At 40.0% G+C, this 25258-nt stretch overlaps 1 protein-coding gene across 2 annotated transcripts; it reads right to left on the bottom strand.

Moving 5' to 3' along the window:
• Nucleotides 1-1570: 1570 nt before the first annotated feature.
• Nucleotides 1571-24755, bottom strand: caprin2 (caprin family member 2). Of its 2 annotated transcripts, none has more exons than XM_042511785.1 (21): nt 24671-24755; nt 21765-22017; nt 21621-21683; nt 21317-21403; nt 19978-20216; nt 18435-18517; nt 16890-16994; nt 16762-16799; nt 16442-16669; nt 14755-14796; nt 14441-14569; nt 14247-14331; nt 10704-10753; nt 10503-10610; nt 10324-10416; nt 10090-10230; nt 6803-6947; nt 6588-6704; nt 6284-6345; nt 5563-5617; nt 1571-2769 (listed from the first exon to the last, which is right to left on the bottom strand). In XM_042511785.1, the coding sequence occupies exons 1-21, from the start codon at nt 24721-24723 to the stop codon at nt 2198-2200; spliced, it is 2748 nt and encodes a 915-aa protein (XP_042367719.1). In that variant the 5' UTR covers nt 24724-24755; the 3' UTR covers nt 1571-2197. The 2 variants fall into 2 exon arrangements, with proteins under 2 accessions (XP_042367719.1, XP_042367720.1); XM_042511786.1 differs by having other exon boundaries at nt 16442-16621.
• Between the last annotated feature and the right edge of the window lie 503 nt (nt 24756-25258).

Here is a 25258-nt window from a genome sequence, read left to right as displayed (position 1 = left end):
AACTTAATGTAACTCAGAGTGATTGATGTCTGTTCATGTTTATTTTCTTCAGTTTTAGTTATTGAAAAAAATGTTTTTAAATTTTATTCGAAATGCGATTTTGAAAGTATTGGAGTCTAAAAGGTGAGCTGTATCATTTTGTGCTATTTAGTGACATCTAGTGGTGATAATATCATGTTGCAACCAAACATCACTGCAGGAGTTTTCTAGGTTTCTACCAGGAGCTGAATTATCTTCAGAGGACTCCTCCTCTCCTACACAAAATGAACAGGTGGTTTACACCTATTAAAACACTAAATAAAGACACTGATCTTCCCAGAGGGGCTTCTAAGTACGGTGGCAGATGCAAAAACACAGGCTACTGTTGAAACATAATAGCCTGCTCCCTATTTAGATATAAATGGCTGTAAGGTAATACAAACACAACACTATAACAATATCTATAAGTACTGTATATATACAATAGATAAATATACAATAACTACAATTTATATATACACACTAAATAAAGGACTTCATTTATTACAGGGGGTAGCTGTTTTTTTTTTTTACCCTCCCCAAAGCTACATTTTTTTTTTCTTGAGCCTCCCTGATTGACTGTCTGACGATGCATGAAGTGTTTGTCCCACATGATGTGTTCAATGACAGTGAAAAAAATTCTGCTTTTATGGTATATATAAATTGTCTTTTTTTTATTGCGGGCTCACTGGTTTGAAAGGCGTGTTTTCTTTTAAAATCACCAAAAATGGGGGGAAAAAAACAGGTAAGACCCCGGCAAAAGGCTAAAGGGGCCCATTAAAAGGTCTATGGTTACCCATTAAACGGGATTAACTACAAAAATTCATGACTCGTATCAGACAGTATCATTCATTGTTTCCATTATAACACACTGCAGCTTGTCATGTCATGCTCGTCATGCTCAGTGGAGCAGACAAATCAAGCTCCTAATGCAGTTTGGATTGGAATTGATTTAAAGTAGTAGTAATCTGAATTTCTGATTGAAATAGATTTTTTGGCATGCAGGCCTGTTAAAGGATGATGTGGTGAAAGGCCTACAGCCCCAGTGCCTGGAATGTTTCAGCCAAGCGAATGCATTGTGGTGTAGGCAACTGCATCTCTCATTTCCTTTTGAAACCTGGAGCAACATAACCTTCCTTGTGCTGCATTCAGACGCCTTTCAGACATATTTCATGCTTTGAGCAAATTGGCTTGATTTCTTTCAAATACATAAGAATGAGATATCTAAAAGAAACACAAAAAACACTGTTGTACATATTTAAAAAATCTGTTACAGAATTATTATAGTTTAATAGTATGAAGCACTCTTCCCAGGTCATTCTAATAATAATAATAATTTTCGAAGGTAATTTTATTGTATTTTTTTTTTTTTTTTACTAATTTCTTGCCAATTTTTGTGTCATTTCCTCTTTTATTGTTCATTGCCTTCTTCCCCCGTGTTTGAAAGGAATCAAGCCAATTTTCTCAGGTTTAAACAAGGGTTAAACAAGACGACCATCTGTGATTGTAAAAACATTACAAATATGAATATGAAGCACCCAGACATCACTGCTCATCTTTTATTTTAGGCACATACGGGGACCACCTCCGTCTCTCCACGGTTTAGTGCAACAATTTGGCTTCAAGTGTTCAACACCATACCCACCACCAAGAACACAATCTTCAGCTTCACATTCACACGCACAGTTAGGTGAGACTGAATGCATAGCAGCCCAGCTACAAGCCAAGTGCTGAATTCTAATTCATCGGATCAATCAGCCGATCATTCATCCAAAGCCATTCAGAAAACAAAGGCACACATGTAGAAGGTTGCATTGAGTTGTCACTGAATAAGTGAGCTGTGGGCTCAACAGGATATATGCTACGGGTTCCTGTACAGCAAGATGACGTGTTAGCAGCTGAATCACAGACACAGGGAGCACCACTGTCAGCAACACACTGATAGGGAAATCAGTCGCTTTCTGTCAATGGTTACTCTAATCCCCACTTCAGATGTAGATGCTAGCTGTGAGCACACATCATTTGGCCATTGACACACCGTATATGCTATGGTTGGGCTTTATGGTGAAACATCGGCATGCAGCCTGAGCGCAGGACTGAAATGTCAGTTTAATCACCACTGAGTACAAAGTAAACAGTCCACCCACTGGGAGACGCGAGCCCTTTGTTGAACCAAAGTTCAGTCCTGGTACAGCAGGAAGCCGGAGAAGGTGCTGTATTTCCAGGTGCTGCCGTAGATGGCGCCGCGATGCAGCCGCAGCCACACCTGGTCTCCTTGGAACAGAGGCAGGATGGCGTGGTTGCTGGCCGTCTCATGATCCGGGGCTCCGTCGTTAGCGTATGCAGAGACCATGACCTCTTCGTTTCGCATGAGGTTAATATAGAGGGGCACGTTGATGGCGAGCTTCAGGATGTGGAAGATGAAGACGTAGGTTCCGTTGACAGGGCAGGTGAAGCGGCCGATGTGCGTGTCGTACATCTCCCCCAGGTTGCTGTGCAGCTGGTCGAACACGATGGGCTGGTCCAGGTTGCCTGGGGCAAAGTTAGCAGTGCGAGAGGCGTTGAAGGCCACTCGCAGCGGCTGGGAGAGTGGGTAGAGTTGCATGGGCAGCAGGGCGTGATGGTGGCTGTGGGGAGTGAGGGGGACCTCCAGGGTGGAGAGCGACTGGGAGCCCTCATGACCTGAGTCCACGATTGTAAACGTTGCCTCCCGCACCGGGGTGCTCACCGGGGAGGAGTCACTCCAGGCTGCTGCAGAGTCCACAGAGAGCATGTTAGAGAGGCCACAGTGGACTCAGCTACATGTTAGAGCTTTTTCACACTTGTGTCATTCAGACTGGTTAATTGAATAAACTAGTTGTTTACTCACTGGGTTTCACAGACTGTACACAAAGATGGACATCATATCAGTTCCCCTAAAATGATACCAACGCATCATGAACCCCCTTTGGTAGCTGGCTGCAGATGGCTGTTTCTACCTCCCAAAATGATATCACTCTGTTCCCAAGGGACTTATCACACCCAGACAAGTAGGTGGGTTTCCATTAACCCTCAAACTGTGCAAATTGAAACTGCGTGTACAAAACACGCGCAATGGAAAGACGCCAATTTCAAAAACAGTTTATCACAAAAAGTTTTTACACTTCCATGAGGTGGTATTTTAGGCAATTCTAAAAAGCTGTATTTCGTAAAAAAAAGGAAACACTTTTGTTTATATAACTCATCAATACGATCAATATGTGTAACATGAAATTCAAACAAACATGAAATTCTCCAAATCATGGCTCGGTATGTGTTTCATATCAGAGCTAAGCTCTCTTCCTCCGTCCACAAAGAAATGATGGTGATATTAGATTGGCTTTATTGAGTGGCTGCAATAGAAGTAAACCTGCCAATGTTTTAGATATCAATCACTGTGATTATTGCAATGTTATCGTGATTGGAAAGTCACGTAACATCGTGAGAGACGTCGCATGATATCACTCAGTGGAAACACAGTCATCTCGCAATTGTGTTTTATGGAAATTTTCATCATCGCTTAAGTTTTGTGCAAATCTGAAATGAAAATCCACCTCGTATTGAGACATGAATGACATTTTTACTTCCAGAACGCCACTCTCAAGGCTCATTTGTACTCCCCTGATGTACAAAAATAGATACGTCAGTTACAAACATCGTAACTGTCACTCTCCTCATACTTCTGTGTGTCCTTTACGATAGCACAGATACTAGAGGGGGGCGTCAATTTTTCAGACAAAAAACGAAGCCAGGGCGGAGGAGGTTGCACTAATGTACTCAGTTCTTAAATACATTGTGACAGAGAATTCCTTTAAATAAATTGTTGATTTAAATGTTGTCATCATCTACTAAAGTTGTATCTCAATTGCCACACTGTCCATACGATCTGCAGTAGCACTGCTGCATTTTGTCCCCATCTGTAAGCTTTAATGCAGACTTAATGATGGCACAGTATTTACAGAAGGCTTGATACCTGTCCATATACATATCTAATGGCGAGCATAAATGAGCCCTTCATATTCAACCCCAAGTTAGAAGGACAGTCAAGGTCCTGATTGGTGTGATTTCTCTCAAAAACATTGGAAAAAGGCAATGAGTAACTTGGAAAGACATGAGTAAAATGAGATTTTTTTTTTTTTTTTTAAAGCTAGGTAAAAATGTCTACAGACAAGAGAAGAAAGTCATGGAAAAAACTTTATTTCTAATTATCACAATTATATACTTTTTAAAAAATCTTCTGCACTCTTCCCAGGTCATTTCTGTTTGTTTTACTGTTTTTGACTAATTTTCACATTATTTTCTTTTTACCAGTGTCTTGCCAGTTTTTGTCATTTCCTCTTTTGTTGATTTCCTTCTTCCCATGTTTTTGAAAAAAATAAAATAAAATAAATCAAGCAAACATATCTACTGGAGAGCATAAATGAGCCCTTTGTCATAATCAACCCCAAGCTACCAGGATGGTCAGTTTTTTGATACTTAATAAGCAAAGCGTATCCATTTTGTTTCTCCATATGAAACCATAAAAAGTAACAAACCAACTGATTTTAAACAAGTAGGATTAAAAATAAACTAAAAAAATAGACTCATACAAAAGCAATCTTTAATCATTGACTCAATCTCACTTTGTAGTGGTGTGTTTATCTATAGACACTCTGCACTATGTATTTTCATATTTTCGGTTTTGGGGATGTTTATCTGTGTGTACCTCCTCAGAGTACAGGTAGGGCTGGAGCTTTCAAAAAAAAAAAAGGTAGCCTCCAGCTGCCAGACCATACAGTTTATTTAGATTTATATATCTAATCTAGGTCACTCTACATGGACAGCAGTGAACATTAATACCACATTACGCTTTGCATTTCATCAAAAATTTTATAAATGAATTTATCAAAAGTTTCTTATCGTTGACCAAACATTGACTTTCGCCCGTTATGTTTATGCATTTATAACAAAGTCAGCAACTGGTGTTATAAAATAACATTGTAATTAATGTGACTTTACTGGCCTGGCATGCTCCAGAGTTTGCTTGCTACAGCTAATAGATGCAGATACTAAAATGTGCAACATCTAAATCTAAATGATAGCCTTCTATGATAGGAACAAAATAATCAAATCATTTTTTACCATCACCATGACACCGTTTCCTACTTTCCACCATTTCTGCTGCCCTGAAAACGTCACAACTCGGCAAATCGGGTATCATCGAAATTTCCTACTTGTAATTATGACTTTAAAGGGGCTGTTCCTGTCCTTGTAACGCTTAAATACAGTATATAGGATATTTCAGAGGAGCATGTGAAGGCAGCATGAATCTGAGGTTGGCTTTCACTTTCACTGGTGAATGTGTTCACTCACAAAAAGCCACAATCCTTCATAGTACACCTCTGAGCAGAGCTAACATGAGGAACAGTAGCAGAATCAATGACATTCTCAACACCTGTCCCCTCCAGCTGCCGTCTGTCTGAAAGAATTTAAGCAGTTAGCAACAAAAGCTCATCCCTGGGGTACAGATCAGAGTTGTGTCCTTACCGCCTGAGTTATGTCTCCCTCCTCCTCGTCTGTAGCTGTGTTGGTATGCAGAGTCCTGAGGAAACACCACAGATGGACTACACTGTAAAACAGCTTCTTCTGTTTGTTTGTTGACCTGTTTGCGTGATCGCTTGCGGTTGTCTGTTGCGCGCTAATCTACATGACATACTAGTGTTTTACCACTTGTGGTTTCTCTAGTTTACAGATCCAGCTGGGGTCCAAAATCTGTTTTATGATAATTCCGCTCAGTTAACCCTGCTAGTACATGACTGGAATGTGTTTAAACACCACAGAGCTTTTATTTTGAAACTAAGGCTTTTAATTTGTAACTGGGACTGGGAACAACTAGCTCTGGTGCCGATAGATAGAAATTCCGTCAAGGCTTTTTGAGATATAATATTCATGAGAATGTGTTGGACTGACGTCCCAGAAACATAATGCTACAGCTATCACTGGCGGAAAGGCATAAGAAGTCATTTTTCAGCCTTTATTAATATTGTTTGCAGGTCGACATTGTTTTTTTTAATATGGTGCAGCCCTAAAAAGAAGTGTAGCAGTGAAAATAAAGAGCAAAATCAAGACATGAAATCTTGGGTCGTCCCATTGCAAATAGACAAAATGGGACACAGTAAGTACTGCAGGTCACACAAGGACTGAAAGTCTACTGAAGCTGAGCCACTTTACGATCAGCTAACTGATTTCTGACCTCTTTGGAACTTACTCTTGCAGCATAGGGGAGAGAGCCAGAGTCCCTCTGATGGCTCGCGGGGATGTAGGATCCTCCTAAAGGAGTAGAAATCAGTGGTAAGCTTCAGCACTATCCCAGTCAGATTCATTTTAACCCAGGTTTTAGCCAGAAAGTGACAAGATTACCCCACAACACCACACTCTGAACAGATTTCTAGCAAATGAGGAGGGAAACACAGGCGTGATGAAAGAGGAAAAGGAAAGCCGAGGATAGATACCTCGATGCCAACCAGAAGAGCGAAAGGTTTGTGCCAGTCCCTTGCCGCCTCGTGCCATACCTCTCACAGATCCTCTGGTGTAGAACGACTGGCCGGGACGACCCACGCTTCCACCAGACTGGCCAGGGGACAGGAACATCTGTCCGCCGTTACCCACCGTATGATCTGACTGGTACACTAGAGAGACGGTTCGCCACCAATGGGCTCAGATAGTTAGCTGTTGACCATTCAGCCGGTGCCGAATAACAGTTTGGGAACAGTTTCGATCGACATACCTGGTTGTGGATCGTCCTCTGAAGGAGCAAACTCAGGTGGTGTCTGGGTGCTGGCAGTGCTGTACCTGGATTCAGCAAAAACTCCAGAATCTAGTTTGTAGTTCAGTTCTCCGTTCTGAGGTAACGAGGTATTCACCTTGAAGACCTGCAGTCAGAAAAACATCAGAGAAGCTTGCAGATGGTGTGCACGGCTTACAGATTACATCTTGATCTGGAGCAGACAGACTGGAGTTCACACCTGGCATCAGAACAGATCTTGAGTGACCAAACTTGATTTGCTCCGGTGGGGTTAGAGGCATCTGCAACTACTACAGGGGCTTGTTAGTGTTTCCTGTCAGATATGGACTTATTACATGAAAATGTTTGAACACACACATTAACATGAATCCAACAAGATATTATCAAATATAGACACCTTTTGTGTTTTTTTTAAACAGTGATGATGTTTTTTGTGGGCAGAGCCAAACTGGTTACAGAAAGGGACAGTGATGGTGCCAAATAAAACCAACACAAAAATATGGATCACTTGGCTGGCCTCTGATTATTTCAACCCTTAGGGACTGTTTGAAGTTTTTTTTAACACACTTTTCATTCCTCATTTTTTGATCATTTTGGCTGTGTTCAATAAATACGACATACACTTTGGAGAGATTGTGTATTTTTGTTTTAGCTTGGAATTTCCACCCCAGCTCCTACAGTAAGTTTGAAATAATCTGGAAACTAAATTGTTGAATTGTATTGATGGTGTTATTATATGCTTTTGCCTTGAAATTTGTCATTTTTACTATTTTCCACCTGATGATGTAATTTTTATCATATTTGGCATATGGAGAAAGTACATGCTTTTTTATTTTATTTTTCCCCAAACCTGTTTAAAATAGACAGTGCACAACAATAAAAGGCTACACTTCCCACAACGGACAGCAAAAGCAAAGATAAGCCTTTTGTCTTTTCCAGCAACTTTTCGCCCTTGCCTACACCCAAACACCAAATATAGAGGCCTGTACAATGAAGCAGGATTTGGGGTTAGTTATTATAGTTATTTTTAGGAGTCCCTGCTCTGTCTGTCTTTAAGCTAAGGGGCTCTTGATCTGAAAAATGTTGACGCTCTAACTAATATAAAAAGCTAACAAGGAAGCCCTTTGGTGATGGGAACTCATTTACTCTGACATGACAAAACGTAACAATGATGTTAGATCCAGCCGATACTCTGTTTCAACCACTTTTCAATGTGTCAGCTGGGTCACAAACAGTAACAGACTCTTGATTCATATACGATACGTTCTGCCTAGTTGACAGTTTTAAGGTTCTACGGTTCATGAGCAGTAATTGACAGATGCGATACAAACTCCTCAGATATGATTGGTGGTGCTTGTTCATGTGTAGTAATGTCATTAGAAGCACTACATGAGGCAGAAAAACATGATGTTTTCACATACTGTCTCATGTACAACTGTCTGGATATAGAGACAGTTTAAGCAACTATACCAACTACAGCTTTTAAGTAAAACTAGATACAGCAGCAATGAGACTCCTCTGGCCCAAAATTACTGTCAACGTACAGATAGCAAGGTCACTGAAAAAAGACCCTATATCTGTCCTATGACCCATTCCCTGACCAGCCTGTCAGGTCCTCATACCTAATTCAGATATGAAGATCAAACGCTGTCAGTACCTTTACATGATGTTAGAAAAAGTCAAATTATTGTGTTAAGGGCCGTCCACACCAAGAGTGATAACTTTAAAAACGTACTTTTAAATATTGTTCCAACTCAAGTGGATGGCGGAATCCACAGTTCAACTACAACAACAAAGAAAGTGGCGAACGATATTGTTTGGATCACTCCTGGAGTGATTTCACGAACAATAGAAGTACCAACAGCCAGTCTTATTTAAACGTCTCATCCAACGGAGATTCTAACATATAATGTGGACGACAAAATGTATGTTTTTATGTTGAAAACAAGTTTGAAGCTGTGGACTATTTTACTGTTTGGTTTTTGTATGTACTCCTGTGAATTTAGTCATCAATAATTGGTTTGTCTCCCTGATTGTAACAGATTCTGGCCAGTAGATGGAGCTGTTGACTGCTATCAGGAGAAGAAGAGGACAGAAAAAGTCCCTCATGTCACATTAATATGATTTATAGGCTACATAATGAATTTTGAGTTTAGATCCAAATCATCTGAATTTCAAGGGTTCAGTTTGGGTGTCATCTGGACATTTCAGGAACATTTTTTGACAATGTCTCAGGACTGCTGACAATATCGGCTTCTTAATTGCAGCTTATCTTTTTCATTTAGGATTCAGGAGCTACCTTTAAAATGGTATAATCACTCTGTCATGGCTATATGACCTACTATTGGACTGCAGATGACACAAAAAAGTCATGCAGTCAAATGATCACTGGCACTGATGGGGTCTCTGAAGTTGGTTTTGTCTTTAGTGCTGTCCTCTTTTACATTGCTACAATGTCTGCGAACAGATGTTATCTCAGACCAAAGGATGAATAAAACACAGTTTCTGTCATCTTTGAAGAGTTTGGTGAACCCATTGCCTCCTCCCAGCATACAGCAGTAGCAGCTCATCAACATCCATTTTTGTGGAGTGTGTAGCACGTGCTGTGCACTGTCGTTTACAGAATGTTATCGTTCATCAGTGTGGACGCTCACATTATCGTTATAGTGCTTGGTGTGGATGGCCCACAGTCCAACTAAAAGTGGACTTTTCAAACTAAATGTAAACATATTAGTCCACCAGAAATCATACTGAGCTGAATTTCTCAAAGTCAGACTCACACACATTTAGATAATGTGGTTGGGGGGCGATTTACTCTATCATGTATACACCGCAACCAGACCTGAAGCGGCCTTGGTGTTCTGCACATGCTCCAAAGTCCCCACGGCGGGCTTTGATCCAGAAGTCAACCAGTATAAATATGCATAAGATAATAAGTAAAAACAAAAGAAATGAAAAAAAACCAAAACAAGGCAAAGGTCCCAGGTAAGGCATAGAGAATGTAGGCACATCGGTGAAAAGTTATCCATGTTGTCTCTATTTGACATAGAACCTGTTTGTTGCTTGCTAACTTGGTATGTGATGTAACAGGTCAACTGGAAGAAGGTCCAATAACAACCATTTGAAAGGGGGCACATCTTTACCTGCGGTGGAGGAGTCGGACTTACTTCAATCAATAAATGGGAAAGTTGCGTAATCAAGCGCTAACCATAGCTCCACTTAACTGTGCATGGAAACCCACTGAATGATGCACTTGCATTAACACTTACTGACTGAATGTTCTGAAACTGTGCACATGTCACAGTTTGCCTGGTGGGGGGTGTGGAGAAAGTCTGTCCCTGGGGAGGGGTGGAGGTGCAAGATGCCACCCCACTACAGGGGGACTGCTTTCCAGACTCAGGTACTGGCCTCTGTAGAACACCAGAAGAGATTCAAAGTTTCATTAAAAACAAAGGCAACACAAGTACTTGGTCTAATGACATAGACAAAAAAAGCTCACTTACCCGAGGATGGTTATTCTCTTCTAGACTGTCTGAGATGGTCGAGTCCATGTGGTACAGCGGTGGTGAAGGAAACTTCTTTAGTTCCACCAGCTCCTGCAGAGATAAAGACAGTTTCAACAACATCCAAAATGCAGGTTTGTAAATATGCTGCGCCTTATAGCCAATGTGCAGCATCTCACATGAGGTAGGTCCTTAGAGGAAAGCTTCAGGTCACAGGTCTCCAGGCACTGGTCCCCATTCGTCAGACTGCCTTTGCGTTCTGTACGCCTGGCAGGAAGTGGGGTGGACTGGGAGGGTGGGGTGAGGATGAAGTGACGATAAGTCATTTCAATTCTGATCACAACTGACTCATCAAAAGACAGAAAAATTTGAGAACTTACATGCATAGGTTTGGGCAGGACATCAACTGAGCTTCTTAAGTCTGTGTGACCTGGTTAGTAAGAGAAAATGAAATATGATGGATCAAGAGATTACAGAAGTAATTTTTATAGAAATGTCACTGTATGAGTGTGTTTGAAGTCCATGTCTGGTTCCGTTTTTTATAAGCAACTATTATTAGTTGTATGCCTCTGTGCACCAGTCAAGTCAGTCCATGTCTGCCAAGGTGCGCATGGTGAATATTGCTGCAGAAATTTGGAATATTCATGTTTGAAATTAACATTGGCATGTTGGAAATAAAGATCTAACTAACTTAATATCTAAAGCCTCTCAAACAGCAGCACAGAAGGTCTCTATGATTTACAGATTAGTATCGCCGATGTAGTATCTGACCAAATGCCTCCCCTTCTGTTCCGGATATTTAGAGTAATAGACAGCAATGTGTTTTTTTCAAATACTGTTTAAGTGAAGTTGACCTTTGACACTGTGAATATAAAATAAAATGTTGCTTCATAATTATACCTGATTTAACATTTGTTTGAAATGCTGTCAAAACTGTATCAATTCTTGACTCAACCAAAACATATTTTATAATGTCACAGTGACCTTGACCACCGAATCTAAAGCAGTTCAGTCGAGTCAAAATGGACGTTTGCGCCCAATTAAGAAAAAAAAAACTCTTAAGGTGTTCTTGAAATATCACCTTCACGAGTGAGACAGATGAAGTTCACAGTGACCTTTGACCACCAAAATCTAAATGAGTTTATTTTTGTTTTGTGTCAGATTTGAAGAAATTCCCTCAAGGTGTTAATTTTTCGCGTTCAGGGACATCTTATTATATACATTGTATTATAATGTGTTTGTATATAATGTACATTAGCATGCTTGACATCGTTGATATGTTTACCATGTTCAACATCTAAGGCCACGTTTAGAGGAGGGAGCCCCACTAAAAACTGAAAAGTCTTTTCTTTACTTTTTTAAGATTTCTGCCTTCAGGTGATAATATTATGAAAACGATCCTTGTGTACATGGATCTGCAAAAACAACCAAAAATAATGCAGTATACATGCAAGGCCAGTAGTTGGTGGTGCAACTCTTTAATGACAAACCATTAAGAAGACCATGCACCTACACATAAAGGGGTTCTTCTACAGAGTGCCAAGTCTTAAACTAGAAGACAATGGCAAACAAGCACGAGAACCGACAATCTACACTTTGCTGGAGGAGTGTTAATAACCTCAGTAGAGTCAGCAGCGAAAACAAAGCTCGGTAGTCCACCACTGTTGTTATTGTTGCCCTCCTACTCGCGAATAGCTCTTTGTCTCAAATATAATGCCCATGAGTGAAATGAGGCCGTGACGTCAGTATCACAGTAGTCACGTGCAGTGGCAGTTTACACGGCAACATAAGGGGGATGTGTTTTCAAAAGATTATACTCTGGAACCTGATTACAAAAGTTTCCATTTTCAGGCCCCTAAAATGCCATTGTCATGTGAACAAAAGGCCAAACCGCAACAAAAGTTAAATGTTTCATACAAGAACCATTGCCGTGATAACAGCCCTTAAGATGTAAGCATGCTAACATTTGACCTTGGAAATAAAGAGGTTTGACAAAATCCCACCTCAAGGACCTGTACCAGCTGTTTCCCCCCATAAGCTTTGCTTTCAACCATCACAAGGGGCCTTTACCATGAAGCATGATTAGTGGTCAGACCAGGCTTTCTTGTCTCACTTTTACCCAGGACGGATCACTATGTTAACATTCTGCACAGCAAACCTGCTCCAGAGCATTTCAAATTGTGAAACTCATCAAAAACTTTCAACAGTTCAGCTGTTGAGCAATTTAATTCGCTGGTCTCCTGCACACACACAGGGGAATGGAGTCTCATAACACACTATTCTGAGGGGAGAAAATGTTTCAGCTGGGGTTGGCTGCAATGTGTCAGGTGTCACCGCTAACTTTTTTTTTTCTTATATCCTGATGCAGGAGATGGTCCATCTTTGTGGCGTGGCATAGTTTGGCTCATTTAAAACTGTCACTGGGCCTCACGCAGCAACATTCTGTTAATTTTCTGTTCAGAGAAAATGAAAGAAATCACCTTTCAGCACAGGTAATGCCCCCTAAACACCATACAAGGGCAGATTTTTTTTGCCATGTTCAAAGACTCTGAAACATGAACAAGACTGGAGACATGACACCATAAAAAACGTAAGAAGAAAAAGAACTTCTGCAGTAGTAAAATTGACGTAGGCCTACTGTTAAATAAACTTAAAGTAAATATGATTTCAGGGAAATATGAGTTATTAAAAGTAAAAGTACACATGCATAAAGGTGTAAAAAAAAATGAAATAATTTGAAATAATTAAAAAACTTGAAAAGAAAAAGCAGCAAGTCCACATATGTACATTTGAATGAGAAGCTGGAACCATGAAATATGTTTGCATGAAAAAATGGTGATTTGTAAAGAAGTTCTCCAATAAGTACTGGAGTAAAAAGTACAATATTTCCCTCTGAAGTGTAGTGGAACAGAAATGGCAAGTGACATGAGATTAAAGTACTCAAATAAATAAATAATAAATCATCTCAGATTTGTACTCTAGTACAGCACTTGAGTGTACATCCTTCTGTACTACTGTACAGAAGGAGGCACAGTATGTGATATTAAAGTCATTGGGATCAATGCGCCAAGTATAGAAGGATCTCTTTAGCCCTGAAATTTAACAATCCAGTCATTATCATTCCTATAAAACATCATCTAAATGCAATTAAATGATTTTCATGCATTTTTAAAATATTCCTCAAATAGTAAAATTTATTTCTCCTTGCGCTTGGCAACGGATTTGTGGTTTGTAAAAATGAGATGTTTTTCTCTTTCTAGGTCAGAGTGCTCTGGACTTCTTGTAAAATTTTCTCTTACTTGTGGATATGAACAAATATAAGAAAAAAAATCTGTATCGTTTCTTGCATGAGGCCCAATGAATTGCAAATCGGACACCACAGCCTGGACAAAAGTAGCAATAGAAAAGTACCACATGTGACATGGTTTAAAGTAGAGCCTGACTGATACTGGATTTTGGGGGCTGATACCGATATTTGGGAATAAAGAATTTCGATATTTATATATGGGCTGATACTACGTATAGATACAATTATGTGACGCAATTATCCCTCAGATATGGTTATTAAAAGGTTATTATATAACGGTTATGGACATTGCAACAAAGATATGTCATTGAGGCAGGATATTTTACAGTTTAAAAATAACCTTTATTGTCAAAAATGACATCACCGCACTGAAACAGTAAACCGCATTGGGAATTAAATCATTCTTAATTACTCTAGACATCTTTTGCTGCATTATGTTCTGTTAAAAACAAACTTTTCATATCATTCATATTGAACAACATAAAAGCAGAATCCGATTTATGTGTTAGATGAATGTTGGCCGATAAAATCGGCTGACTAAAATATCGGTCAGGCTCTAGTTTTAGGCTAGTGAGTGTCAAACTGATTGTCAGATTGGTGACTCGTTCAGAGTTACCCAGAGGAGATGGAGATCCAGATGGCCGTCTCTTCAGTCTGGGGTGGCCATTAGTGGGGGACATCTCGCTGTCCAGAATAGAGTCCTGGACAGAACAGATCATTTTAAAACCTTCAACTGTCTTCAAGACTTGTAAATACTGAAACCACAGTTTCATCTTATACTGGGTGGTTCATCAAATTTTCAAACTCCACCTGCATAAAACTGAAGGAGCCATGGATCTTGGTCATGAGGTCCTCCAGGTGTTGCTTCCTCAGGACAGGGTCTTTGGGTAAGGCAGATGGAGAGTTGAAGACCTCCACAGGCATATTCATATGAAGAGCCTGTCAGGGGTGGGATGACATAAGTTTGTTTGATGAATGGAACAAAAGCAAAACAAGATGTGCGTCTTTTTTTTCCTTCAGTGTCTCTGAATACCAATACTGTGAATACTGAATACTGTGTGGACACTGCAGGTTATCTACAGTAGAGATGTCTGTACATTTTTAACCACCTGTTTTGTACTCACCGACTTGGTATGCTGCTCTCCTTTGGCTCTCCTCTCTTTCCTCTGGGGGAAACAGCATGCAATAATTATTGTGTGGACACCAGTAACATTCTGGACCTCACACAAATCAGAACAGATTCCCAGTTTGAAGTTTAAATAAGACTCACTGCCTGGCGGTTGTATGCCTTAGTGCACCCGTCAAGTTGTACTCACAGTGAACACATGGATGCTTCACACACAGAAGATCTCTACAATCAGCACAGTTTACAGATCAGTGTCACCAATTCAGTATCTGACCAAATGTCTGTTCCTGAGATATGATGTTGAGTAATAATCATAAAAGTCTTTTTACCAAATATTATGATGTCACAGTGAAGTTGACCTTTGACCCTTTTCAATGTAAAATGTCTTCACTTTAACATTTGTGTGAAATTTTGAGTGGTTAAGTAATGAGTCCTAAAACACAGAAGTCTGTTAGCATTTTTGCACTTAGGTGTCCTCGTCTCAAAATCTATCTCTTTTTTTTTTTTTTTTTTTTTTTTTTTAATGGGTTTAACTCCCGCCGGCGGAGCGACAGACTTCCAGATAAGTGTCTGGGTTAGCTTGAATGGCGGTCTAATAAACGTAATCTTGTGGCTCCTTTAGACTTTCCAAATGTTATTGAACCGGACGGTTTACACCCAGACAGGGATAGAAGACATTTCGTGGGGGTTTTGTATGCTAACAAAAAATTATTTACTGATTAACTGACATCTCTCTCTTAGCAAATGGGGAAAAGTCTCAGGGCAGTGTCATCAAGTTAGCGACTCAATGGTGTAATTCCACTTTCTGCCAACACATGGCGCACTACCCAAGGGCTTGGTTTTTACTGTGTTTGTAGTTGTGATGTTTAAGTCGTGCGATCACAATATAGTTGGTTTATAGTTTACTTCCTGGTTGGCCTACAAAAATGCGTCATTCCTTCACCACTCTATTAGGAAGTGGGCGTCAGAGGGCAGGCCCACAGGAAGGCAACTTAAGCCCTTGCCAATGCCACATAAAGGGGGTGTCACTGGTTGTGGCTGAAGAGTTGAGATCCTGTCTGGACTCCTAAATGACCATCCAGAGGCCAACCAGAAGACACTCACCATGAACAACCTGGGCTGGGCCTGCCTTGACTAGGTTGTCTTGTGATAAAATGCTGAAACACCCAATGACGTCAAGGTCTACAGCTGATAATGTGCTGTACTGGTAAAATGCAGATGGGATGGTGCAGATTGAACAGGCTTTTGCCTCCTCAGACATTGTGCTTTGTGGGGTAGAAACACACAACATTTCTTCTTGCTCCTCAAAATGCCAGGCTTGACCCATTGCTGCAAAGCAGCTATAATTGCAGTGCTGAATCTTCAAGGATTGTAACACAGAGTCCTATCAATGAATCTAAAGAATCAACTACTAAATTCAAAGCTATGATTAATTTTCTTCCCACCTAAAAAAAGGTGTTCTATAGCAACTCTTCTTGGCTCCTACCTCCTATCTCCTACCGTCCTACTGCCACTAGGAGTATCCTCCAGACAGGTGATTTGGGTTTAAATACGTTTGAAGTCAAAATCAGGAATTTGATAGCAATACAATTGGCCACGAAACCGCACACATGTTCAGATACTTTTTGTCCATCAACACAACTGCAATGCTAAGTCCATCACCAAGAAGGTTTAATAGCACTCACATGTTTGCAGTCAGCAGCCTGTTTCTTGGCAGCGCCTGGGACTTTGGGGATAAAGGTGGCAGCTCCTCTCCATTGTTTGTGGACTGCAGCTTTGGGGGACACACATCCATCTGAGAGCTCCATATCCCAGCAGTCAGGAGGCTCCCGCTCCCTCGTGGTCTGGAAGTCCCCCTTCCAGTTCTGGGTAGAAGGAGGCCCCATGTCAGTCCGGTACAGTCTGTTGAAAAACTGCCATATCACCAACACAGCATCAGTGGATCCTGGAGCATGCTGACAGTCATATGCACAGCTCTGAGATACAGCTTGGATACCACTCTTACCTCCTTCGAAACCTCATTTGGTTTGGAATTTGATGGGCCTGACAGGAGGGAGAAAAAATTAATAAATCTGCAAATCTTCATTTTCAGAGATGTCTAACCCCACTTAAATTTAAGCCTGATCATCTTACTGTTGTGTGTGGTTGATCTCTGTAACACCTTGCTGGGTAGAGGTGGAAGACAGCTGAAGTACTTGCAGTTCATCAGCCTGTTGAGCTCTTCTTTCAACAGCTTAACTGAAAAGATGATTAAAGAAAAGTTTATATCAGAAGATCACAAAAGCAGGGCTGAAAGGAGACTGAATTCTTGCAGGTACTACTACCCCAACCTTTATCCCTACATATTGTTCTCCCCCCGGCACTAAACTTCATGCCAGGCTTGCGGTATGTAATATTTCAGACCTTTCTGAAATTTCACTGGGGCATACGGTATATGTGTTTAACATATTCCCATGGTGAGTGCGGTACTCACTTTCAGCTTTTTAAGTCAGTATTTAAGAGAAACCCTCAAAATGTCAAGTAATATTTTTATGAAAACATTGCATAAAGTAGTTGTGGTCTGAAACAAAGGTCTCTGTGACCAAATTTAAAAACTATTCTCCTTAATAAAAAGAAAAATACAACTGTACACCTTCTGAATTCAATTTTCACTTTTACTGAAAACTGACAAGGCTTAATTGCCTCGTTTCTGACTTAAAATAAAACTCAATCAAACCGTCTTGGTTACTCGTTAGTAATCTCGTTAGTAAGTCCACTGTTCCAACAATCACTACCTCCAGTTTGGTCAAAATAAATCCTTAAATTACAAAGTTAGATATAAAAACATGCTGTTATTCCCTGCAGAGTTTAATAGAAAAAGGAGCACTTGTGTTTATGACAGGATTCAAAAACGCACTTTCAGGATTTCTAAATATCCTGGTATACCGTAATGCCACGTGCCGCCTAAACCTACTTCATGCATCCCTGAACACACGTGTGGTGCAGAAATAAAAACAATTGACTTCATGTATAGCAAATGATGTATCTAAATGATGTCAATGCCACATGACTTTTATTTGAATGTTTTGTCAAAAATTGTCAAATTTCCCCCCCAAACTGTACCAGGTTACATGAGCTTCACTCATTCTCACGAATATCAGAATAAATGTTCTTCCAGTTAGTGAGCAGAGATTGTTTTGTACAAATAAAATCCAAATGAGAATCGATTGCAGTATATCCCACTTTAGCCAACGTGTTTTAGATTCCCAAAAGAGCACATAAGAGTAAACAATTCTATGTACCACATCGCATCATATCAGCCAAGGCTACATACACATACACAGCCTCATAAACAACAGAAACAGCAAGCCAATTCATATTTATCAGAGGCATTTCTGAGTTTTTATTGAAGTATTTTTTATAGCTTTGAATAAGATGCTCAACTGCAATGCAAAGGTATTTCTTCTGATGTCAGTACATGATTGGAAACCACAAGTGTTGTCATATATTTTTTCCAATATATCCCATTTTAGGCCAAAATATTGACATCAAGATTGCGAACTACATTTGCCATCTGCCTTTGAAAACCAGGAGCAGCCTGAGGATAAACAAAAGTCATACAAACCTGGAGTTGCAAAATGACAAACTATGTGCCTCAGACATCTAAGCTCAGATATCTATACATGTGTTTATACTCACATGTGGATCCAGCCACCAGTTTGTCTTTTCCCTCTAGCAAGTCCAAGTAGGCCAGAGCTGCCTGCTCCATCTGCTCCTCTAAACTACAACACAAGATGGACAACAGGTCATCCTGAAGTCAAGAACCCATATGTGACCAGCTCTGAGCTCCAGTGTGGAGCTGTACTGTAGAGGTTCTCTTAATACCATCATCTGCCAGAGGGACAGGACTGGTCAACTCATTAACTACAGTTTGCATACACTGTATTATTATTAACTTCAGAGTTTTAGTGTAATGTGCAACAAGAAATACTGCCACGTTAGCTGTATGCCTCTGCGCACCAATCAAGTTGCACTCACAATTTACATCCACAGTCTGAACACTCGGCTCAGCACACATCTTCCAAGGTTGTGTGTCAAGGTGGATACCCAAGGTTATTCTCACCAATTCACCAAATGTCTACACTTCTGTTATTGACTCACTGTTTTTGAGTATTGGCCAGAAAAGTGTTTTTGCTGAACACTGCGTTGTCAGAGTGAAGTTGACCTTTTGGATATCCTATCAGACAATTGTTTAAAAATTAAGTATATGCATTTTTTTGGGTCATAGTCAAAAATATGAACTTTAAACATGAAATGCTAATCAGCTCATTGTTTAGTCCAAGTGGATGATTGTGTCAAAATTTGAGGAAATTCCCTTAAAGAGTTCTTAAGATATCGCTTTCACAAAAATGAGATGAATGCAAGTTCACTGTGACCTTGACCTTTGACCACCACAATCTAATTGGTTCACTCTTGAGTCAAAGTGGATGTTTGTGCCATATTTGAAGAAAATCTTTCTTGGTGTTCTTACGATATAACATTCACAAGAATAGGCCGGACATACCATGGACTGAATATAAAGATAACATTTCAGTTGCCTCAAGGTCTAACATTTCAATCTGGATCGCCCCCTGGTGTCTGTCTGCAGTATAAGTCAAAATGCCCACCCCTCCATGTTAGTAAATAGGATAATGACCAAACTCAAAACTCAAAGAGTTTTTTCCAAAGATGGTTTCTGTCATTGAAGGTAGGTCTCATCACCCTGATCTTTGTTTTTGGTTTATGGTAAGTTTGGTTTTAATTGTTTATTCGATTCAACAAAAAAGGGCTTTTCCACCATGACTGACGGCTGTGACAGTCAATCCATGCACTCTTATTCTATGGGGCTGCTCGCGATTGGTTTGACAGGTGTTTGGGTGGAAACTCTCCCATCGTGGATATCACTACTGCACAGACTCCGGCAACAAATGGCGTTTCTAACATCTGTATCTGGGATATTTAAGCATCAGTTAAGCATAGCGGGGGGAAATGGGGGCCCATTGTCCATCTTTATATATATATATAGTCTATGGGACATACAGGACAATCTGAAAACAAATGACTCGGGCTTCAGCTATTCCCAACACAGAGGATTTTAACACTCTATACAACATACCATTACATCTTTTCATGTTTTTAATTTAAATTTTTGTTATGCCATTTTAAGAATTTTGGCTAGTTTAGTGATAGTCCTAACACTCACCTCAGTCTATTGTCCCTCTCGACTCCCAACAGGACAGCGAGCTCACTAAGGCTTTGCAGCTGTTGGGCTGTCATGTGGGGCGCCTGGTTGTGTCCAGCCAGCAGGTCTCTCATGACATCTTCCTGCTTCAGCCTGTGGAGGAGGTGCTGGACCTGCAGCACAGTGCTCAGACGCCTCCTCTCCTCCTCCATCTTCACCGTCTGCTCCTTCTTCATTGCTTTCCTCTGGGCCCTTAGCAACTGCAGTGGCAGGATGATTCAATGAGCAGTTTGAGAACATGCATTAAATTTGGTCACAGAGACCTTTGTTTCAGACCACAACTAGTTTATGCAATGTTTCCATAGAGCACAACTCTTAAAACCGTTAGTGTCTGAACAGTAGTAAACATTGGAGTGTGAAAAATGTTTTTTAATCAATATATGGCATCTAAATGATAAATATTTTATAATTCTTTAACTTATAGAGGTCACTTGACAATATAAAAGGAAACAGTTCATGAGGGGAAAGTATTTTTGGCACACATCTTCCCCTCTGTAGCATATAAGATCTCAACAATAAGCAGTTTCAAGGTGGACACCCAAAATTAGTGCCACCAATTCAGTATCTGAGCAAATGTCTCCCCTTCTGCTCCTGAGATATGATGTTGAGTAATGGACAAAAAAGTGTTTTTGCAGAACATTATGATGTCACAGTTGACCTTTTGGATATAACATGCCATTACTTCATCATTTTATCCATTAGACATTTTTGTGATTTTTTTTTTTGGTCATAATTAATGCATAAATTCTTGAGCTTCGTGCGATCACAGTCATCTTGAATTTTGTCCTTCGATCACCATGTTCTAATCTGTTCGTTCTTGAGTCCAAGTAGACTCTCAAATTCCTCTCAAATTTGAGGAAATGCCTCTTGAGATATTGCGTTAAAGAGAATGAGTTAGACACATGAGACAACGTTTGTCATTTTTGCTTTAAAAAAATAGCTGTAGTAGTTTCAAAAGTTTGCCAAGTCAGTACTAGATCAACGCAGAGGCTAAATAAGAACAATACACTGCATTCCAAAAATGTAAATTCTTGATGGCAGATTTTCAAATAACCATATCACGCCAAGTAACCTAAACTAGCCATCAGCATCTGTGATGCACCACAGCAAAAAGGTATGCTGGGAGAAGAGCCAGCAATTTAAATTTTAGTTAGCCTTTCATGGCATAAAATGCTATTTTAAAACTGAGCACAATACATCAGAGGTTCCTTGCTGTACTTGACATGCCATTAAAGCCTAACAGTTCTCACTGTAAGAAGCCAGTCCGAAGTGGGTTGTCGTCAGATTGCCAAAGACTTACATTCTGAGTCAAGGAATCCAGGGTTTTGTGCAGCTCCTGCGCAAATGCCAGGTGATGCAGCACTTCCTCATACTTTTCCACAGCTGCCTGGAAAATAAAAACAAATGGACATAGTGTTGATGTAAGGGTATAAGGACAGGGGGATGTCCTACCTGTAAAGCCCTCTGAGTCAAATTGTGATTTGTGATAATGGGCTTAATAAATAAAACTGACTTGATATAAACCCTGAGCACAAGCCCCAAACACATGGCTTTTACATTCAAAAGATCCTTCTCACTGTTACCAATACACTGTCAGGTCTTACCATCTGATCCTTGTTCAGCTGCTCGCCCCAGCTCAGCCTCTTCTTGTAGTCTTCCAGTTTGAGCTGTGGGCACAGTGGACAAGTCACTAAATCCAGGTGCCTGTCTCCACCTATCCATTTCTCTTTATCCCAATACCATCCTACCTTTTTCTTCTCCAAGTTACGGACTTTGTGCTTGAGGCAGATGAGACCATCTTCTATGTAGGTATCGTAGCCGTGGTAGGCGGTGGAGGCCTCCAGGCTGAGCTGCAGGGTGCTCAGACCACCGGGCGAGCCCACCTTTGGGCTACCAGCCATCACCAGGCCCTCTCTCTCCTGCCCCTCCTCTGAGTGCTCAGGTGGAGGGGTGACATCCAGGGTAGGGGAAGGAGTCAGCTGCACCATGTTGAGCTCCACACTGGAAGGTGAGGGAGAATTTTTAGTAAATTAAAAAAAGTAAGTGGTGAGCCATAGCCAGTGGCCGCATTTGCCATAGGCGATATAGGTGGCCACCTGGGGTGCAGTGTTGTTGATGCATTGTTGATGCATGAACAATGCATGATGTGATCTTTGATGTGTAACATTAAAGCTACAGTGGAGTCAAAATTTCAAGTTGAAATCCGCAGAGGAGAGCGAGTCGTCGTAGTTGTTAGCAGCCTGTGACTGCAACTAACAGCTGAGGGTGATTACATTGTTAGGCTTTCTTACCCTCTTCGGTAAAAATTGAGTATTAGGTGAACCAGAGGTGCTGAAATGCAAACTCATTTCCAGGTTTTAGGACTCATTCCTGAAGTACTCTGTTGTTTTGTATTGTGATGCGTTCAAGCTTGGGCAAAGGTAAATTATAAAGTTCTCATGATGTGTTCAATGTACTCTTAAAAAATGTAGATGAGAAACTTAAACAACTACAGCTGTTTGAGGGTGAAATTTGTTGACGTTCTTATAGCAATATAAAACAGATTACGAGGATATTATGACATACATAGTTAAAAGACTTAGAAGTAGAAGTAGAGATGTCCCAATCCAATCTCAAACATTGTACTCAGGGCCAATCAAGTCATTTTTTGACTGATTCGGATCAGCTATATTTAGGTTTTAATTTAATTTAAATTTAATGCATAACAAAATAAAGTGTACCTTTCATTCACTTTCCTGCACTAAGCTGTCTTTTCCCTCTACTAGGTTCTAAAGTATGTATAAGAGCAGCAGCTCAGTCTGGCTCACCGTAAAGCTCCACACACCCTAAATGAAAATGCAGTATTGTTCAGTTACGTTATTTACCATAGTTATGAGAACTCTCGTGTCATTCAGCTCAGTTTTACATTCTCAGGTTTTGCCTACGACTATAGCGCATGGTGTTTCTCAGCCCTGCTTGGAGCAAAGGAGAGAATTGCAGAGCTAACTACAACCTCACTCATCAGACCACTGCAAGAACAATTAAAGCTGTGCGAGCAAAAAGCAAACATGAGGCGTAGTCTGCCCAAAAAATGTTACAACAAGAAAAATTTACACTCAGTGGAGAACAGTTTACTAATGTGACTCAGACACATAGTGCACGGACGCAACACACACAAGCAATTACTCTTTAAGGGACAGACATTCACTCAAGACAGCAATGAGGTCAAAAAAAGATTAAAGGGAGGGTTTGTCACTTTAAACTTGTAAAATACATAAATAAATAAAAATAACAATAACAACAACAACAATAATAATAAATACAGGCTACTGCATTACTTTTATCCATTGGATTATACACTTGATTGATTTCAATAACTTTAAAGAAATCTACTTTTAGTGTGCACTGTGCAGCTCTATTATCTAGAAAAATAGGATAATTGAATCGTAACTCTATCGTAGATCCTTAATATTAAATGACCCGGACGGAGAGCGAAAAAAAAACGGGATTGAGACATCCGTATTTTGAAGCAGATATTTCTTTATTCTTTTTAAAATGCGTTTTAAGTAAAACACTACAAAACACTATAAAACACTACTATAAAAATCTTAGAGTCCTGACGAAAATAAGGCAATTTCTTAAAAAAAAAAACATGGGAAAAAGTTAGTGGGCATCTTGGTAAGAAATGTTCATCTTATTGCAATAAAATAGTAGATTTAGACAATTTAAAAAATAGGGAACATTTTCTAGAGAAAAGCTATATTTATAAATAGCACAATCATATATTTAAAAATATGTTATAGAATTATCATACAAACAGATTTCTTAACTTTCTTATTTCTCATTTTTAAATAGTAATTTTCATTTAATTTAATGTTTTTCGTTTTTTTTTTTTAACTCATTTCTTACTTTAAAAAAACATCTCTTGTTGCTCATTGCCCTCTCCCTGATAAGAAATCAAGCCAATTTGCTTAGGTTACAAAGAGTTAAAGGTTGTTTCATAAATGTGTATCACTGAATTTGTGCTCATTCAAAGGTAGTGTAGTGAAGGGCTTCATTAACTTCAAAACACTTCAGTTATTTTTATAGTGTAGATTTATTTTCCTTGGGAGGGTGGGGGCTTTCCTGGGGCACCAAATGCGCTAGAACCGCCACTATCCACGGCGTTTCTGTGCTCTGCACCTAACAGAGCAAAGACGCTGCTGGTACCAGGCTGAGTGTTTGAATAGAAAGTGATGGACTGAGCCCAGTTTGGTCAGCAGCCAGCCCCGTGACACTGCATATACTGAACCGCGTGCTCATTCTGGATCCATCAGGAAAGCTGCACGAGCAGAAAGCATCAGCTTCAAACAGCATGCAGGAGGAGCAGCTTTTAAATATCCATGGGTGTATACTGCACCATAATATGCAGAACGCCAAATCAGCCAATCCAGCAGGATATAATCAACAATTAAATCTTTGCGATCAATCATGCTGCAATCAAGTCCCGAAGACATGCAGTCGATTCTAAACCCTCAAACGTTGCTGCAAACATGCTTAGACAAGACAAGGCACTGGTTCATGGGAGCACAGTCCAAACTTCCACTCCATGTTTTAATGGTTCCCAGTTTAATCATCACACACGTCAGCATTTTATTAAAAACACACGCCACGCCGACACAAACAGCTGACCCACCTCGTGTCTTTGGCTCGTGCGCGTTGAATTCTGTCCGTGGAGCCTGTGAACATCGGAAAGCCCCGACACAGATCGAGCCTGTCCAGCCTGCTGTTTGTCTGCAGAGGGCCTCACTGCTGTCAGCTCATACCTTTATACACCCTGCTGCCGGACACAGGCACGCCCATAGCATCTACCCGACCACATCCGGTTCTGACACCTGTCACTGTGCACGCACACAGGACTCCGATTGAAAAATAAATAAATAAATAAATAAATAAAACAACGGAAGTGCCTTGCAATACAACAGAACGAAGATTTTTGTAAATGTAAAATTTTAGCTCTCTTAATATTACATTTAAGATTAAGTGGATTATTGAATACTGAATATTATTTAATAATTAAATTATTATTATTAATAATAATGATAATGGTGATAATGATAATAAGTATTAATAATAATAACCAAAATCATAATAATACATTTATTTGTATAGCACAGTTAATACAGCAAGTGAAACTCAAAGTGCAAAACTAAGAATTACAGATAAGGCAATAAGCTATATTAAATAAGATAGGAGTACACAACCACATAGACACTTATACATG

The sequence above is a fragment of the Plectropomus leopardus genome, chromosome 22 (genome assembly GCF_008729295.1).
Source record: "Plectropomus leopardus isolate mb chromosome 22, YSFRI_Pleo_2.0, whole genome shotgun sequence".
Taxonomy (NCBI): domain Eukaryota; kingdom Metazoa; phylum Chordata; class Actinopteri; order Perciformes; family Serranidae; genus Plectropomus; species Plectropomus leopardus.
The sequence above is the reverse complement of the archived record's forward strand: the minus strand, read 5'-3'. Positions and strand labels throughout refer to the sequence as shown.